The following is a 15,430-nucleotide window of genomic DNA, read 5'->3' on the forward strand; positions in this document are numbered from 1 at the left end:
TTTTTTTTTTTTTATTTGCGAGAGAGAGAATAAGAGAGAGCACGAGAGGGAGGAGGGTCAGAGGGAGAAGCAGACTCCCTGCTGAGCAGGGAGCCCGATGTGGGACTCGATCCAGGGACTCCAGGATCATGACCTGAGCCGGAGGCAGTCGCTTAACCAACTGAGCCACCCAGACGCCCCGATGATGAACATTTTTTCATGTGTCTGTTAGCCATTTGTGTGTCTTCTTCAGAGAAGTGTCTGTTCATGTCTTCTGCCCATTTTTTTGACTTATTTGTTTTTTTGGGTGTTGAGTTTGAGAAGTTCTTTATAGGTCTTGGATACCAGCCCTTTATCTGTAGTGTCATTTGCAAATATCTTCTCCCATTCTGTGGGTTGCCTCTTTGTTTTGTTGACTGTTTCCTTTGCTGTGCAGAAGCTTTTTATCTTGATGAAGTCCCAAAAGTTCATTTTTGCTTTTGTTTCACTAACCTTTGGAGATGTATCTTGAAAGAAGTTGCTGTGGCCAATGTCAAAAATGTTACTGCCTATGTTCTCCTCTAGGATTTTGAAAATATATAAAGAATTTATAAAAACATCCTAAATAATCCAGTTAAAAAGTGGGCAAAAGACATGAATAGACATTTTTCCAAAGAAGATGCACAGATGGCCAAAATATACATGAAAAGACGCTCAACATCACTTATCATCAAGGAAATGCAAATCAAAAATACAATGAGATATCACTTCACTCCTGTCAGAGTGGCTAAAATCAACAACATAGGTAACAAGGTGTTGGTGAGGATGTGGAGAATGTATGTATATGTATATGTATATGCATATATACATATATATGTATGTATATATATTCCATATATATGGAATATTACTCAGCCATCAAAAAGAATGAAATCTTGCCATTTGCAATGACATGGATGGAGCTAGAGAGTATTATGCTAAGTGAAGAAGTCAGTCAGAGAAAGACAAATAGCATATGATTTCAATCATATGTGGAATATAAGAAACAAAACAAACAAGCAAAGGGAAAAAAAAAAGAAGAGAGAGAGGCAAACCAAGAAACAGACTCTTAACTATAGAGAACAAATTGATGGTTACCAAAAGGGAGTGGAGGGGTATGGGTTAAATAGGTGATGGGGATTAAGGAGTGCATTTGTGATGGGCACCTGGTAATGTATGGAAGTGCGGAATCACTAAATTGTGCACCTGAAACTATTATACTATATGTTAATTAATTGGAATTTAAATAAAAACTTAAAAAAACTTTCTTCAGTTTTAAAGTTCAGTAATATTCCATTTTATGTATATACTATATTTTGTATATCCATTCATCCATCAATGGACACTTGGGTTTTCTACCTTATGGCCACTGTGAATACTGTGCCTATAAACACTATAGAAGGTTTAGTTTCTAAGTCTTTGCTTTCAATTCTTTGGGGGTATAAATCTAAAGTGGAATTGATGAATTACATAGTAATACTATGTTGAACTGTTTGAGGAGCCACCAAACTGTTTTCCATAAGCAACCTCACCGTTTTACATTCCCACTAGCAATGTACAAGGGCTCCAATTTTTCTACATCTTTGCCAACACTAGTTACTTTCTGTATGTATGTATGTATGTTTTGCTTTGTTTTTCTCTAATAATAGCTGTTCTAATGGGTAAGAAGTGATATCTCATTGTGGTTTTGATTCACATTTCTCTACTGTCCAGCGATATTGAACATCTTTTCATGTGCTTATTGGCCATTTGTATATTTTCTTTGGAGAAATATCTATTCAAGTCCTTTGCTCATTTTTTCATCCAGTTGTCTTTTGCTGTTGTTGTTGAGTTGTAGGAGTTCCTTATATCTATCTGTATTCCCATACTTAATCCCCACTCATATACAGAGACAATTATCCAGAATTATTTTAAATTTAAATTTTTTATATTTTTAATATCTATATAAAAATGGTTTCTTTCTCCAAAAATAATAACCTTGTGATGTGTCAGTAAGTATAACTTATGTCCTTAAAACCTGGTAAGGCACAGGAGTCTCAGAACTTAGTTGACCAGAAATGACTAAACTGACCTCTCTAACATCCTTTATTTTCCCCTATTTTTACACCATGCCATCTATGGTACCATTAAATTGAGTCTTAGAAGTGGGGGTATATTCTAAAATGGAATATAAATCAAATTTTAGGTCCTCTCTGGTTCTCCCATTTAAAGATTTACTGAGTATGTACCATATGCCAGACACTGATGACTATTAAAGATATAGAAAACACTGCCCTTCTCTATTTGCAATTCACCTGTTCTACATTACTGACCCTGAGAAGGCTGGCAAATATTCAGTGGATAACAATCACCATTTTATATTAAAACTAAAAGCTAAGAAAAATATGAGATTAAATTGGAAGTAAAGATATTCAAAACTCCTAGCAACATAAAACTTTCTAAGTTATAGCCATTAATTCTCTATTTAGTTGTGTATAGTTATCTGGTTAAGGAAAGGAAAATATGTAAAATCACAGACTCACATCTGACTAAGGCCTTGTTTCAATCATGAAAATTATATGCCATCCATTCAGTCCAGGCTCCAATATTAAGAGATAGGATCAATATAAGGATCTGATATACCAACTGAAACATACAGCAAAAGTTCAAAACCTTGAATAATGTCTGCCCAATTTGCTTTGTAAAGTGGGCTTGTACACAATGTCAAGCTTGATATATACTTTTAATGATGTTAATGGTGCATAAAGGCTGTTTGGCAAAGTTATGAAATGATCTAAATGGATTTACTTATTTCTATTAGAGACAAAGAAGTAAAGCACAAGCTGGTACAAAATAAAAATCCCCTTTAAGCCTTTTCAGATAGTACTGAAAATATTCTTTTAGTAGAATTTCTTGCTCCATGACTTCAACCCAGCAATTATGATAATGATGACTGGGAAAATAATGATTATTGTGGTTACTATGTATTGAGAGCCTATGCCAAGCACATAATGAACATCATGATATAACTATAAAAGGTATCTCATTTTATTTTATTTTTATTTTTTTAAAGATTTATTTGAGAGAGAGTGTGTGTGTGCATGGGGTGGGGGTGGGGGGCAAAGGGGGAGGGAGAGAGAACTCCAAGCAGACTCTGTGATGAGCATGGAGCCCAACACAGGGCTTGATCTCATGACCCTGAGATCAAACCTGAGCCGAAACCAAGAGTCAGAAGGTTAACCAACTGCACCACCATGCTCCCCAAAAGGTATTTCATTTTAAAGATAGGAAAACTGAGGCCCAGAGAGATTAAATAGTTTGTATAAAGTCAAAACAGCTAGTAAGTGGCAGAACCAGTATTTGACTTCCAATGTCTGATTCCAATGCCATGCTCATCCACTATACTGTACTGCATTCTACTGATTTCAACAAGAAATCAAACATTCAATGCCTCTTCCATTTACAGTAAATATATGGATAATCTTTAAAGACTTTTTATGGGAATAAGGACGGGAACAAGTAAATGTTTTTTCATTGTAGGATTATGAAAACTGTATGCCTCATTATCTGAAAAGGGAGAAAGTATAGAGTTAATACCATATACTTTTTATATTGTAGAGATTATGAAATAAATGTTTTTTAAGTATTCTGAGCTACTCAAGAGAAAACTATTTAAAGAAGAACTGTTAAGAATTTCCACTTCCAATATTGGCCAAGTAGCTCCTATCTAAACCACCTATATAGGGATAACTGTAAACCCAGGACAAAATATTTTTTAAAAATCTGAAGAAAAACCAAAAATAGGTAAAAAGTAGAGTGGAGAGGTCTACATGTACAAGAGAGGAATGGCACTAAGTGAGTGTCTGATTTTTTATTTTAAATGTGGCTTTTAGCCAGAAGGTAAGCTATGTAGGATGATTAAGAAAAAAGGAGGATAGAAATCTGCAGTCTTACTGGCATGGAGAACCAGAGGGTAGAATGTGGAGTGACCACAGCTGCTGGGAAGTGATGGAAGAGAAAGCAAGAGAGGAGGAACCTCAAATTCTGAGGTAAACTCTGCTTAAATCCCTTGCTGACATTTGAAGTATATATCCATATGGTAGACACCAAGCATCCTAGCAAGGCCTAAAAGAACTGGACAGAAATTTCAGGAGCCATCTACTGCAGAGGAGAGAGAATCTGGAGTTTGAAAGCAGCCAAGTTAATGATTTGCCAAATCAAAAAACAAAATGAAACAAAAAATACTCTTCAAAGAAATGTAACAGAATTTGGAGTATCCACGATGAATCATTTAAAATGTTCAGGATATAGGGGTGCCTGGGTGGCTCAGTCAGTTAAGCATCTGACTCTTGATCTCAGTTTAGGTCTTGATCTCAGGGTCATGAGTTCAAGCCCCTTGTTGGGCTCCTTGCTGGGTGTAGAGCCTCCTTAAGAAAAAAAGTCACGGGGCACCTGGGTGGCTCAGTCGGTTAAGCGGCTGCCTTCGGCTCAGGTCATGATCCCAGGGTCCTGGGATCGAGCCCCACATCGGGCTCCCTGCTCAGCGGAGAGCCTGCTTCTCCCTTTCCCTCTGCCTGCCACTCTGCCTACTTGTGCTATCTCTCTGCCAAATAAATAAAAAAAAAAAAAGAAAAAGAAAAAGAAAAAGAAAAAAAAAGTCACTACATCAAAAACTAATAATGTACTATATGCTGGCTAATTGAACATAATAAAAAAATGTCCAAGATATAATTCAAAATTACTGGACAGGAAAATTTTCCCATATTTACAAGAAAAGGCAATTAAAGGAGACCAAACTCAAGATTACCCAGATGTTGGAATTATCCCATAAGGATTTTAAAGTGACTATTATAAATATGTTCAGTAATGTAAATAAAAATACACTTATGATGAATAGACAAATAGGAAATCTCAGAAGAACATCATCTATAAAAATGGAAATTATAGAACTGAAAATTAAATATCTGAAATAAAACTTAAAAATTCCATATCATAAATAAAATTTCAGTGAATGGGTTTAAAAAGTGAGTGAAGATAGAGTTAGGTTATCCAATTAAAAAAAGAAAACAGGAAAAAGAAAGATTAAAATAGGAATGAATAAAGCCTCAGGGACCTGAGGGATGATATCAAAATGTTTAATGTATATTTAATTGGAATCCAAGAAGGAAAGGAGAGAGAAGACAGAATAGGGAAAAAATTGAAATAAAGTTGAAAAATTTCCAAATTTAGTGAAAACAGAAACTTACACACAAAAGAAGCTCAGTAAATCTCAAGCTGAATAAATGCAAAGAAAATCCATCTAGGCACATCATAGTCAAACTACTAAGAGCCAAAAGTAAAGAGAGAATCTTGAAAGCAGCCAGAGAAAAATGATACAATACATGCAGGGGGAATAACGATACCGATAAATGTGGACTTCTCAATGGAAATAACTGAGGCCAAAAGAAAATGACATGTCATCGTTATAGTGCTGAATGCAAACAAATTAAAGAAAACCCTGTCAGCCCAGAATTCTATATCCAGTGGAAAAATATGATTTTGCTCATATGTGGAATTTAAGAAACAAAACAAACAAGAAAAGGGGGGGGGAGAGAAAGAGAGAGGCAAAGCAAGAAACAGACTCTTAACTACAGAGAACAAACTGATGTTTACCAGAAGGGAGGCGGATGGGGGGGATGCATTAAACAGGTGATGGTTATTAAGGAGTGCGCTTGTTGTGATGAGCACAGAGTGATGTATGGAAGTGTTAAATTACTATACTGTATACCTGAAACTAACATAACACTGTATGTTAACTAATTGGAATTAAAAACCTAAAAAAAGAATTCATGTAAAAAAATGAAAGTGAAATAAAGACATTTTCACAAACAAATACAAAGAGAATTCATGACTGGCAAAGTTTGACTCTAAGGAATCTAAAGTAAGTTCTATAGGCTTCAAGGAAATGATACCATTTGGAAATGCAGATCTACAGAAAAGAATGGAGAATATCAGAAAAAGTAAAGGCATGGATAATAAAAAAAAGCAAAGAAACAAACACTACTTCCCCCTAAATACCTTAAAAAGTAGGTTTTTAAGGTATTTCACTTATTTCATGAGTGAACATATTTCACTTATAATAAAACAAAAATACTTTATTTATATTAAAGCAAAATTTTAACTTTGCAAAATGGGTTTATAACACACATAGATGTAATACATAAAAACAATTATAGCATAAACAACAGGATGTTGGTGGTGAATGGGTCTATATGGTTGCACGTTTCCTGCAATTATGTTAAGTATTACTATATTAACTCTAAGTAGATCTTGGAAAGTTAGGATGTATACTGTAATCCGTAAACCAGCAGCTGGCAAACTACAGCCTGGGGGTGCAATCTGGACCAGCACTTGTTTTTACAGAAAATGTTTACTGAGTCCTGACCTAGAATAATCACTTAAAAATAATAGTTCAAAGAAGTATAGCTAAAAAGCCATTATCTAAATTAAAATGGAGTGTTCAATGCCAAAAGAAGGCACTGAACAACAACAGCACCACCACAAGGGAAGAACAATCATAAAATGGTTGACCGAAGTACAACCAAATTGATAATTACATTAAATGGAAATGGACCAAACACTAATTAAAAGGCAGAGGTTTTTAGAATGAATAAATAAAAAAAAAAGACCCAATTATAAGACACTCACTTTAAATACCAAAACACAGATTGGTTGAAAGTAAATGAATGGAAAAGATAGGCCATACAAACTGCGAGCATAAGTAGGCTGGAGAGACTTACTAATCAAATAAAGCCAGTTTCAAAAACAAACAATATTGGGGCGCCTGGGTGGCTCAGTCATTAAGCATCTGCCTTCGGCTCAGGTCATGATCCCAGGGTCCTGAGATCGAGCCCTGCATCAGGCTCCCTGCTCAGCCAGGAGCCTGCTTCTCCTTCTCCCACTCCCTCTGCTTGTGTTCCTGCTCTCACTATCTCTCTGTGTCAAATAAATAAAAAAAAAAAAATTAAAAAAACCAAAAAACCAAAAAACAAACAAACAGTATTATCAGGAATAAAAAGTATTACCGGAGATATAGAGGAATATTTTGTAAAAATAAAAGGGGGTCAGTTCATCAGGAAGACATAATAATCATAAATGTGAATACTCTAAAAATAGCGTTTCAAAATATATAAAGCAAAATTTGACAAATTTAAAGAAACAGAGAAAAACAAAATCATAGTTGGAGATTTAACACCCCTGATTCATCAACTGAAAGAATATCTAGATTAAAAAAAATCAATAATAGTTATAGTTTTTGTAAGATTTAGAAATCTAAAAACAGTTACCTAGTTTTTATCACCTTAATAACACCATGGATCATGGCCTTTCCTCTTAAGTCAGATCTGCATGTGGATGGAAGGCAAGTATAGGAAACAGAGTTGGCTCATAGACAAATGTATTTTCCTGGTTATCTCGGCAACCAATGTGTTACTGTTTTTCATTTAATACCTGGCTTTAGAATTATGACAATTTAGAGATGTCTCTTTATTTTACACACAGAGAAAATATCATCCAGACAGCTAACTAATTTAATCAAACTATACAGCTATTAGGAGCATGTACTGGAGCAAATGTCAATTTGACCTTCAATATATCTTTCTATTATACAGCACTGCCTGCTTGTCGACAGTTGCATAAATGACTACAGACACTGTGGAGGATCAAACAAATCTTCAGGGCCATCTGGATTTCTTAGATTGATTGATCCTAGCTTCCTTAAGATCTCAAAAGTCTATTCCAGTTCAATCAAGAAGAAGGGGACGACGTAGGTATCATAGAGCTATGTAAACCTCAAAAACTACTATAAACTCATGATTTAATGTCCAACCCATGTCATCCACTAAAGTAAATTTACTCGATTTCTTGCCTTAAGCCATGGTTACAAAATGGTTCTAATGTCTTTTATTTGATTGAGGAAGTCAAACACCACATTTCACATTTATCTACGCATATCTGATAGGCTGCAAATGAAAGTAAAATTCTAAGGAATGTCAACAATATATAAAATGAGTAAGTAATTTTATTTCTCTAGGCCTCCCTTCTCTACTATAAAAAGAATGAACATGATGAGCTTTAAATTTCTCTACCATTGCCACATATTTTAAGCTTTGTATACAGTGTAGCAAAGTGGAAAGAATCTACAGAAACACCATTTGCACTGATATAACAGAAACCCAGAAAGAATGTTCTTTGGGGATGACTTTAATGGATAACACTGTCACAGACAAATTCTTTCCCTGGATATAGTCATTTTTCTCCTTTAGGTCTCTGATATTATAGATTTGACCACTGACAAATATAATGAATGCCATTATGGGAAACAACAGGCAGGGGGCAGCAGATTTCAAAGAGGAACAAGTAAATGCAGGGACATTAGTGACAACTACTATAGCAGAAAAAAACATTTTTCTCTTATCCTTTTCTGACTCTTCAGTTGCCGCCCATTTAAATTATTATCTAATTTTATAACTTTAAATTGTGTATAGATATGTATATGACAAAGCAAGATGTTATTACAAATTATAATTATCATAAAAATCATGATTCTAAATAAAAACAGCAATATATGAAGTGTATGAAAGCTCATACAATTAAGCTTATGTACTCAAAAATTTATATATAGGTACTAGCATATATGTGTGGGTGTACATATGCATATGTGTATCTTTTTGTTTTTGTTTTTACTATTTCTCCCATTTATTAGTGAACGAAGACACTGATCTTTTTTAGTTGCCAAACTTCTGCTTATTTCTGTTCTATGAACATAAAAAAGAACTTGTAGCTACTCAGGGAGAAAACGGTATACTTCTGAAAAGATGTTTTGATGGTAGAAAAATAGCTAGTATTGTATAATCTTAAAAACTCTTAGGAGCAGTGGCATGGCAAAGCATGGTGACACACATACATAGCTCCAATGCTCCAAGGGTTCAAAGAACACTCAAATAGAATTAAAATGGAAGTAGGCAAGGGGCGCCTGGGTGGCTCAGTTGGTTAAGCGACTGCCTTCGGCTCGGGTCATGATCCTGGAGTCCCGGGATCAAGTCCCGCATCGGGCTCCCTGCTCAGCGGGGAGTCTGCTTCTCCCTCTGGCCCTCCCCTCTCTCATGCTCTCTGTATCTCATTCTCTCTCTCAAATAAATAAATAAAATCTTTAAAAAAAATAAAAATAAAAAAAAAATAAAATGGAAGTAGGCAAGAAATTTCTTGATATATTAGCTTTATTCATATTCCATTATATTTATATAGCATCACACCATTTTATTTTGAAATGGATTTTATAGAAAAGTAATCATACCTAGGGTGGAGTGTAACAGTTATCACCACCAGTTTATAAACAGATAGCACTAAGGCGTAGAAGGAGTAATCAACTTGCACAAGTAACACATCTACCTAATGACTGAAAGAAGAAAAGAACTGGTATTCTCTTAGTCTAACGTACTGATAATAATAGTTGTGCCAGAGAATAAAATGAATAAAATTTATTCATAGCTTAATTATTCCTAATTACTTACTGGTTTCCCTTGAACTCCTCTCTCTCCGGGGTTTCCAGTCTTACCCTACATAGGGAAGAAAATGTTTGGGTCACGTAGCTCCCTCACCAAATATTAATCATACACCAAGAAAAACAGGGAAGATTTTATCTATTTATCTTTAATGTGAAATGTTTTACTACTTACAATAAGACCATAAGGCCCTCTTTTTCCTTGATCTCCTTTTTCACCCTAACGGAGTATCAATACCACAGGAGTTAATATGAATGTGAATTATGGTCTTACATGTGCTTACATATACTCACATACAAGAAAACAGGACATCAAGTATATAATTCAATATTTTAAAAAAATTTCTCTGTGTGTAGTAAAAACTTCCTATATGTTTCATACTTTTACGAAGAGAAAATTTAGAACCATACTTTTGTAAGGAAATATAACAGTTTTAAGTCAGGTAGAACACATATGGGCTCAAAAATCTTAACTGCATATGAAGTGAAAAAAATCAGTATTTACCTTGGCACCTTGTATACCTTGTTCCCCTAAGAGACCATCTGGTCCTCTTGGTCCCTAGGGATGGAAAAAAGTCCTATTGTTAATTTGAAATGTTATTTTTTTTATTGTTATGCATCCTTACAAATGAACACCTTGTGTTCTTCTTGACAAATTCCTTCTGCTTGTTTTTATACCATGACCACAGAAAAGAATACAGCTAGATACAGTTCATATGGATGAACCTATTTGTATGGGATAATCAAGCCTGTGTTTTCAAGATCTATTGCCAAATAATTAATCAGGTGACCTCAAAAACAGCTGATTCAGTCGTTGAGGTGGTTATAATATAGGTTTGTTATTTGAATATTCTGTTCACCTTATTTACTCAGGAGCCATCCACGATCTATTCTAGGAACAACTCTACATTAACTTAAAAGTGGCTAGCTTGTTTGTCCGACAGTCTTCTTAAGTTTTATATTTTTGGAATGGCACTCAGAATGAGTGCTGACTGCATTGTACTCACTACGCACCTGCTTGACAACACGTACTGGAAGGTGGCCAGGGCACAGAAAAGGGACAGAAAATACTGCTGGGAATCTTCATGAAAATGTAAAACTTCTCAGCTAAGTTGTTATCAATATTTAGTCATCAGTTGTGAAGAACTGCTAGTTGCAGAAGTCACTCTCTAATAAAATGATGGTATGTGTCTCCATGCCTAAATAATAACTATCCTTGGAAGATCTTAAAGTCCCTTTCAAAGGAATTAACTCAATTCTACAACACTGACAACACTACAATGTCTACTGTGGAAAAGGTACTGCATTAAGTGTTACGGGGATACATAATTGTAAGAACATTACTCCTTCCTGAAGCTTAAAGAATGGTTAGGTAAATTACACAAATGATGATAATATAGGTGAGGTAAGGCAGTTTTAAGGCTAAAAGGATTCAAAGGAGGGAGAGAATTTTCACGTTTGTATAAGGAATAAAGGTATCATTTTGACAGTTGGAGATCATGCTCTAAAAGGAACTCTGGACAGAGGGATAGGATGAGAAAAGGGTACAGAGGCAGGAAAGAAGATACCCAAGAATGAAAAAAGTAGTTTGTTTAGCTGGTCTATTGACTACAAGTAGTATTTCTTAGTATTTCTATACTAAGTATTTTCTATGGTAAGAAATAATTACTAAGAAATAATTGTGGAAAGACTGGGACATAAAAGGTGAAAGACTGGAGTTTATATTTAAATCAACAGGTAATGAGGAGGCACTGAAGACTTCTTTTTTTTTAAGATTTTATTTATTTATTTGAGAGAGAGAGAGAGAGAGAGAGAGAGCAAGCAGGGGGGAGGGGCAGACAGAAAGGGAGAAGCAGACTCCCGCTGAGCAGGGAGCCAGACTCAGGGCTCGATCCCAGGACTCTGAGATCATGACCTGAGCCAAAGACAGATGCTTAACCAACTGAACCATCCAGGTGCCCCAAGAAGGCCCTAAAGATTTCTATACAGAATGGTAACAAATTTCCCAATACAACATGCTGATTTGAAGGAATCCCCTAGGCTCCTTCTCTTTTATTCCATCTGAGGTCAGGTTGGTTTAGTTTTACGTTCTTAAAAAACTGCTTGCTGTAATAGGACTCTCTTCCTGGGTACTCTTAGGGTACTGCATTCCCTGATCCTCTTAGGCACATTCAGGGGATTAGAGAGAAGGCTCACACTCCATGAGATCTATAGCTCCACTGGTTATACTAAAGTTAAAGCCATAGCTCTAGCCCTTCAATCTCCGTCTGTATTGAAGGTACTCCATGATCTGGCCCTAACTTCTTTTTCTGCCCTATTTTCCCACAAAAGACTGTAAAACTGAGTTTCAGTCTTATTGTGTAGAACCTTGAATATCAAGTTGAGGAATATGGATTTAATTTAGTAGATAAGAGACTTTTAAAGTGTGTTACTCATTTAACAAACATTTGCTGAGTACCTATTATAAGCCAGTCATTGCTTCAGGCACAGAAGATAGGTAGGGAGAAGAGGACTCATCCCCGAATTCATAAGCAATCAAATAAGTATATAAACTTAATGACAGTGAGTAGTCAAATGTAATGAAGTAAAATAAAGGACCTTATGGGACTAGAGAGAATTCAAGATGGGGAGCCCTATTTTAGACAGGGTAGTGTGAGAAGCCTCTCTAAAATGGCATATGGGCAAGATCATTCCGGCAGAAGAAATAGAAACTACAAAGGTCCTGAGGTGGGCACATGCTTGGAATGATGAACAGTTAAGTAACTGAAGACGAAAACAGGAACAATTATTAAAGGATGACTTCGAAGTTTTAAGTGCAAAGATCCTTCAGGACCTTGTTCTAAACATCACCTTCACCTTAAAAATTCAGCAGCCTATAATGATTCTCTTTCTCTGTCACCTTCTAAACACATTCTCCTCTTTCTGCCCTGTAAGAAAACACTTCACAAAATTTTTTGGAGTTATAACAGAAGGTGGCTGAAGGAGTATGAAAAGGAACGAGTGTCGTCCGGTGACAGCAGCCATACTTGTGATGACAGAGCATAACCTACAAAGCTGGTAAACCACTATGTAATACACCTGAAACTAATGTAACATTGTGTGTCAACTATACTTCAATTAAAAAAAAAAAAGAATACATGGTCAACATTCTTAAACACTGCAGAAAACAAGTGAAATCTAGACTGAAAATGTGTCCATTGGGAATTAGGCACTTAACCCTTTTGCAACCTCAAATCTCCATCTTTCTTGGATATTTTGTTATAATAACTAGTAGAGTGATGACAGCATTAGTAGCAAACAAACTGGAAGTATAGGTTTGCTTGGGTGGAGAGGGAGAGGGAGAATGAGGCGAATACAATGAATGTGATTCTAGACAAATCAACCACAATGAGACAGATATCTCCAAGGCGAGCGCTAGAGAGTGCAAAGTCATTCTGTATAGGTTTATTTATTTTATTTTTTAATTTCTTTTAGATTTTATTTATTTATTCGACAGAGAGAGAGAGAGCACAAACAGGGGAAGCTGTAGGCAGAGGGAGAGGGAGAAGCAGGCTCCCCGCTGAACACGGAGCTGGATGCAGGGCTTAATCCCAGGACCCTGGGATCATGACCTGAGCTGAAGGCAGATGCTTAACCAACTGAGCTACCAAGGTGCCCCCATTTTGTCTAGGTTTAAATGGTAGCATCGATATGGATAAATCTTCAAAAGTCTTCCCAGACACAGAGTTGTAAATTTAGAATTAAAAAAAAAATTGTTAGGTCTAAAGATGGCAAGTCTCTTTCCTTACATAAAATCAGATTAAGTGGCTGCCTGGATATATACATAGAAAAGACTGCATCTAGGTCAGGAGGAAAATCTCATACTCAACGGCCAGTTTCTGCTTCTGAACATAAATCACCTAATGTCAAGACTGAACTAGTGCAAACTCCGCTTTTATAATATGAAGAAATGGAAGCTTGCAGATATGAGTTGCCTGATTCATATGATGTCTAAATGTATAAAGACATCAAATAGTTGTGCTTTATTAAGTTTATAATATTTTTTCAAATGTTAAAAAGAAGCAAAGGTTAATCTTGTTAACAAGTGAATTTAGATTGAAATACAGGACCTGAAGTTTAGAGGAGGTTTATAAAAAATGAATATGAAACATTTACAAGTGCTGATTGGCATTATAATTGAAAGGTGCTCCCTCCAAAACTAAGGAATACACATAGTAATGATAATCACTCATTTTATAATGCTTTTGTCAAAATACTTTCACTCTAAATATACTTTCAGATTATTATTTCATTTACTAAACCAGGGAACAAAGAAAGAAATTTCTGCTCTTAAGTTGATGACAAAGATAACCACATTTAGTTTTTGGTTTGTTTTTTTTTTAAAAAAGGTCTAAGTATAGTAATTGTATTAATTAAAGGCTATAAAGCCTAAGGTTGCTGGTTAAGAGGTTAAGGCTGAAAGAACTCTAGGAAAGCTTAATACTCTCTATGTTTCAGTTAAGGCTAAATTAATTAATTAAAAGCTTAGCTTTCTCAGCATCCATAAGTTTCACTCTGATATTGGTTATAAAAGTTACCCCTGGGTTAGTTTATATGCCTTCTTTGACTCCTGAGACAAAATAAGCTTTAGGACAAGCTCTAAGAGAGACCCAACAGCATTATAATAGGCATCTAATTGAGCATAAAGTTATTTTTTTAATACCTGCTTTAAAATATCTGATTATCAGAGTACCTGGGTGGCTCAGTTGGTTTAAGTGTCTGATTCTTGATTTCAGCTCAGGTCATGATCTCAGGCTTGTGAGATGGAGCCCTGCATTGGTCTCCATTCTGGGCATAGAGCCTGCTTACGATTCTCTCTTTCCCTCTCCTTCTGCCCCTTCCCCCCAACTCATGCACATGCAAGCTCAATAAAATAAAATAAAATAATAAAATAAAATAAAATATCCAATTATCTGTAAAGCTCTTGGAGAATGTATGTGAGCTAAATAAAAAATCTGATCTTTTCCTCATCATCTGTAAGAAAAGTTAAAGTTGGCTACAATAAGTGGCTATAAGTAGGTTCTAAAAACTGGAATAAAGTCTGATAGCTCAGCTATATAAATTAAGCATGTTTCATAAAATAACAAGTACTTGAATTGTAGGCAATAATATTAAAGAGTTAACAAAAGTCCTGAATAATCAATAATCCTAGAAGTATTAGATGATAGGAGACAAAACCACTACTTCATATAAATGCTACAATTTAAAAAAAATTATCATTAACTACCACACTAATATAAACTGCACACTAGTTTATGTAGGAAGCTTTTATGAGAATTACAAGGCCATCTCTATAATGCTTGTCATCAATTTTAAAGAGCTAAAGTATCTATGAATGAAAGAAACAACCCTTATTCACAGAACAAATGTCCTTCTAACTTGGATTCAGTATATTTACATTTTCTTTTAACCACATCCATCTGTCTTTGCTTGACACCTCTATTAATTTTAAATTACTCAGATGCCTAACTAATTATGCCTAGCAGTCTGTTCTGGCTCTTGATTGATGTAGCTGGGACAAAATGTTCCCTTAAACAAAAACTAATATTATCTGTGATTTTGTGGGAAAAATCATTTCATTCTATTCTTATTTTTTTTAAAGATTTTGTTTATTTGACAGAGAGAGAGCACAAGTAGGCAGAGAGGCAGGCAGAGGAAGAGGGAAAAGCAGGATCCCCGTTGGGCAAGGAGCCCGATGTGGAACTTGATCCCAGGACCCCGGGATTACGACCTGAGCCAAAGGCAGACACCTAACTGACTGAGCCACCCAGGCACCCCCATTCTATTCTTTTATAAATTTTTTCAGGAGAAGAAACCACACAAAAAGCTCTTCTTTAATACTTGGCGTGACCCAGGTAGTACCCGCATTGAATC

General features: G+C 35.5%; 1 protein-coding gene across 1 annotated transcript in view; it reads right to left on the reverse strand.

Moving 5' to 3' along the window:
- Window positions 1-15,430, reverse strand: part of COL24A1 (collagen type XXIV alpha 1 chain) — a 358,042-nt gene that overhangs the window by 128,596 nt on the left and 214,016 nt on the right. Inside the window, exons 29-31 of the mRNA XM_081817091.1 lie at window positions 10,023-10,076; window positions 9,693-9,737; window positions 9,528-9,572 (exon numbers count right to left, since the gene is read on the reverse strand). Coding sequence (XP_081673217.1) covers window positions 9,528-9,572; window positions 9,693-9,737; window positions 10,023-10,076 — 144 coding nt within the window. The remainder of the gene's footprint in view (window positions 1-9,527; window positions 9,573-9,692; window positions 9,738-10,022; window positions 10,077-15,430) is intronic.

Source organism: Leptonychotes weddellii, chromosome 4 (genome assembly GCF_054177405.1).
Source record: "Leptonychotes weddellii isolate Sample4059 chromosome 4, ASM5417740v2, whole genome shotgun sequence".
NCBI lineage: Eukaryota > Metazoa > Chordata > Mammalia > Carnivora > Phocidae > Leptonychotes > Leptonychotes weddellii.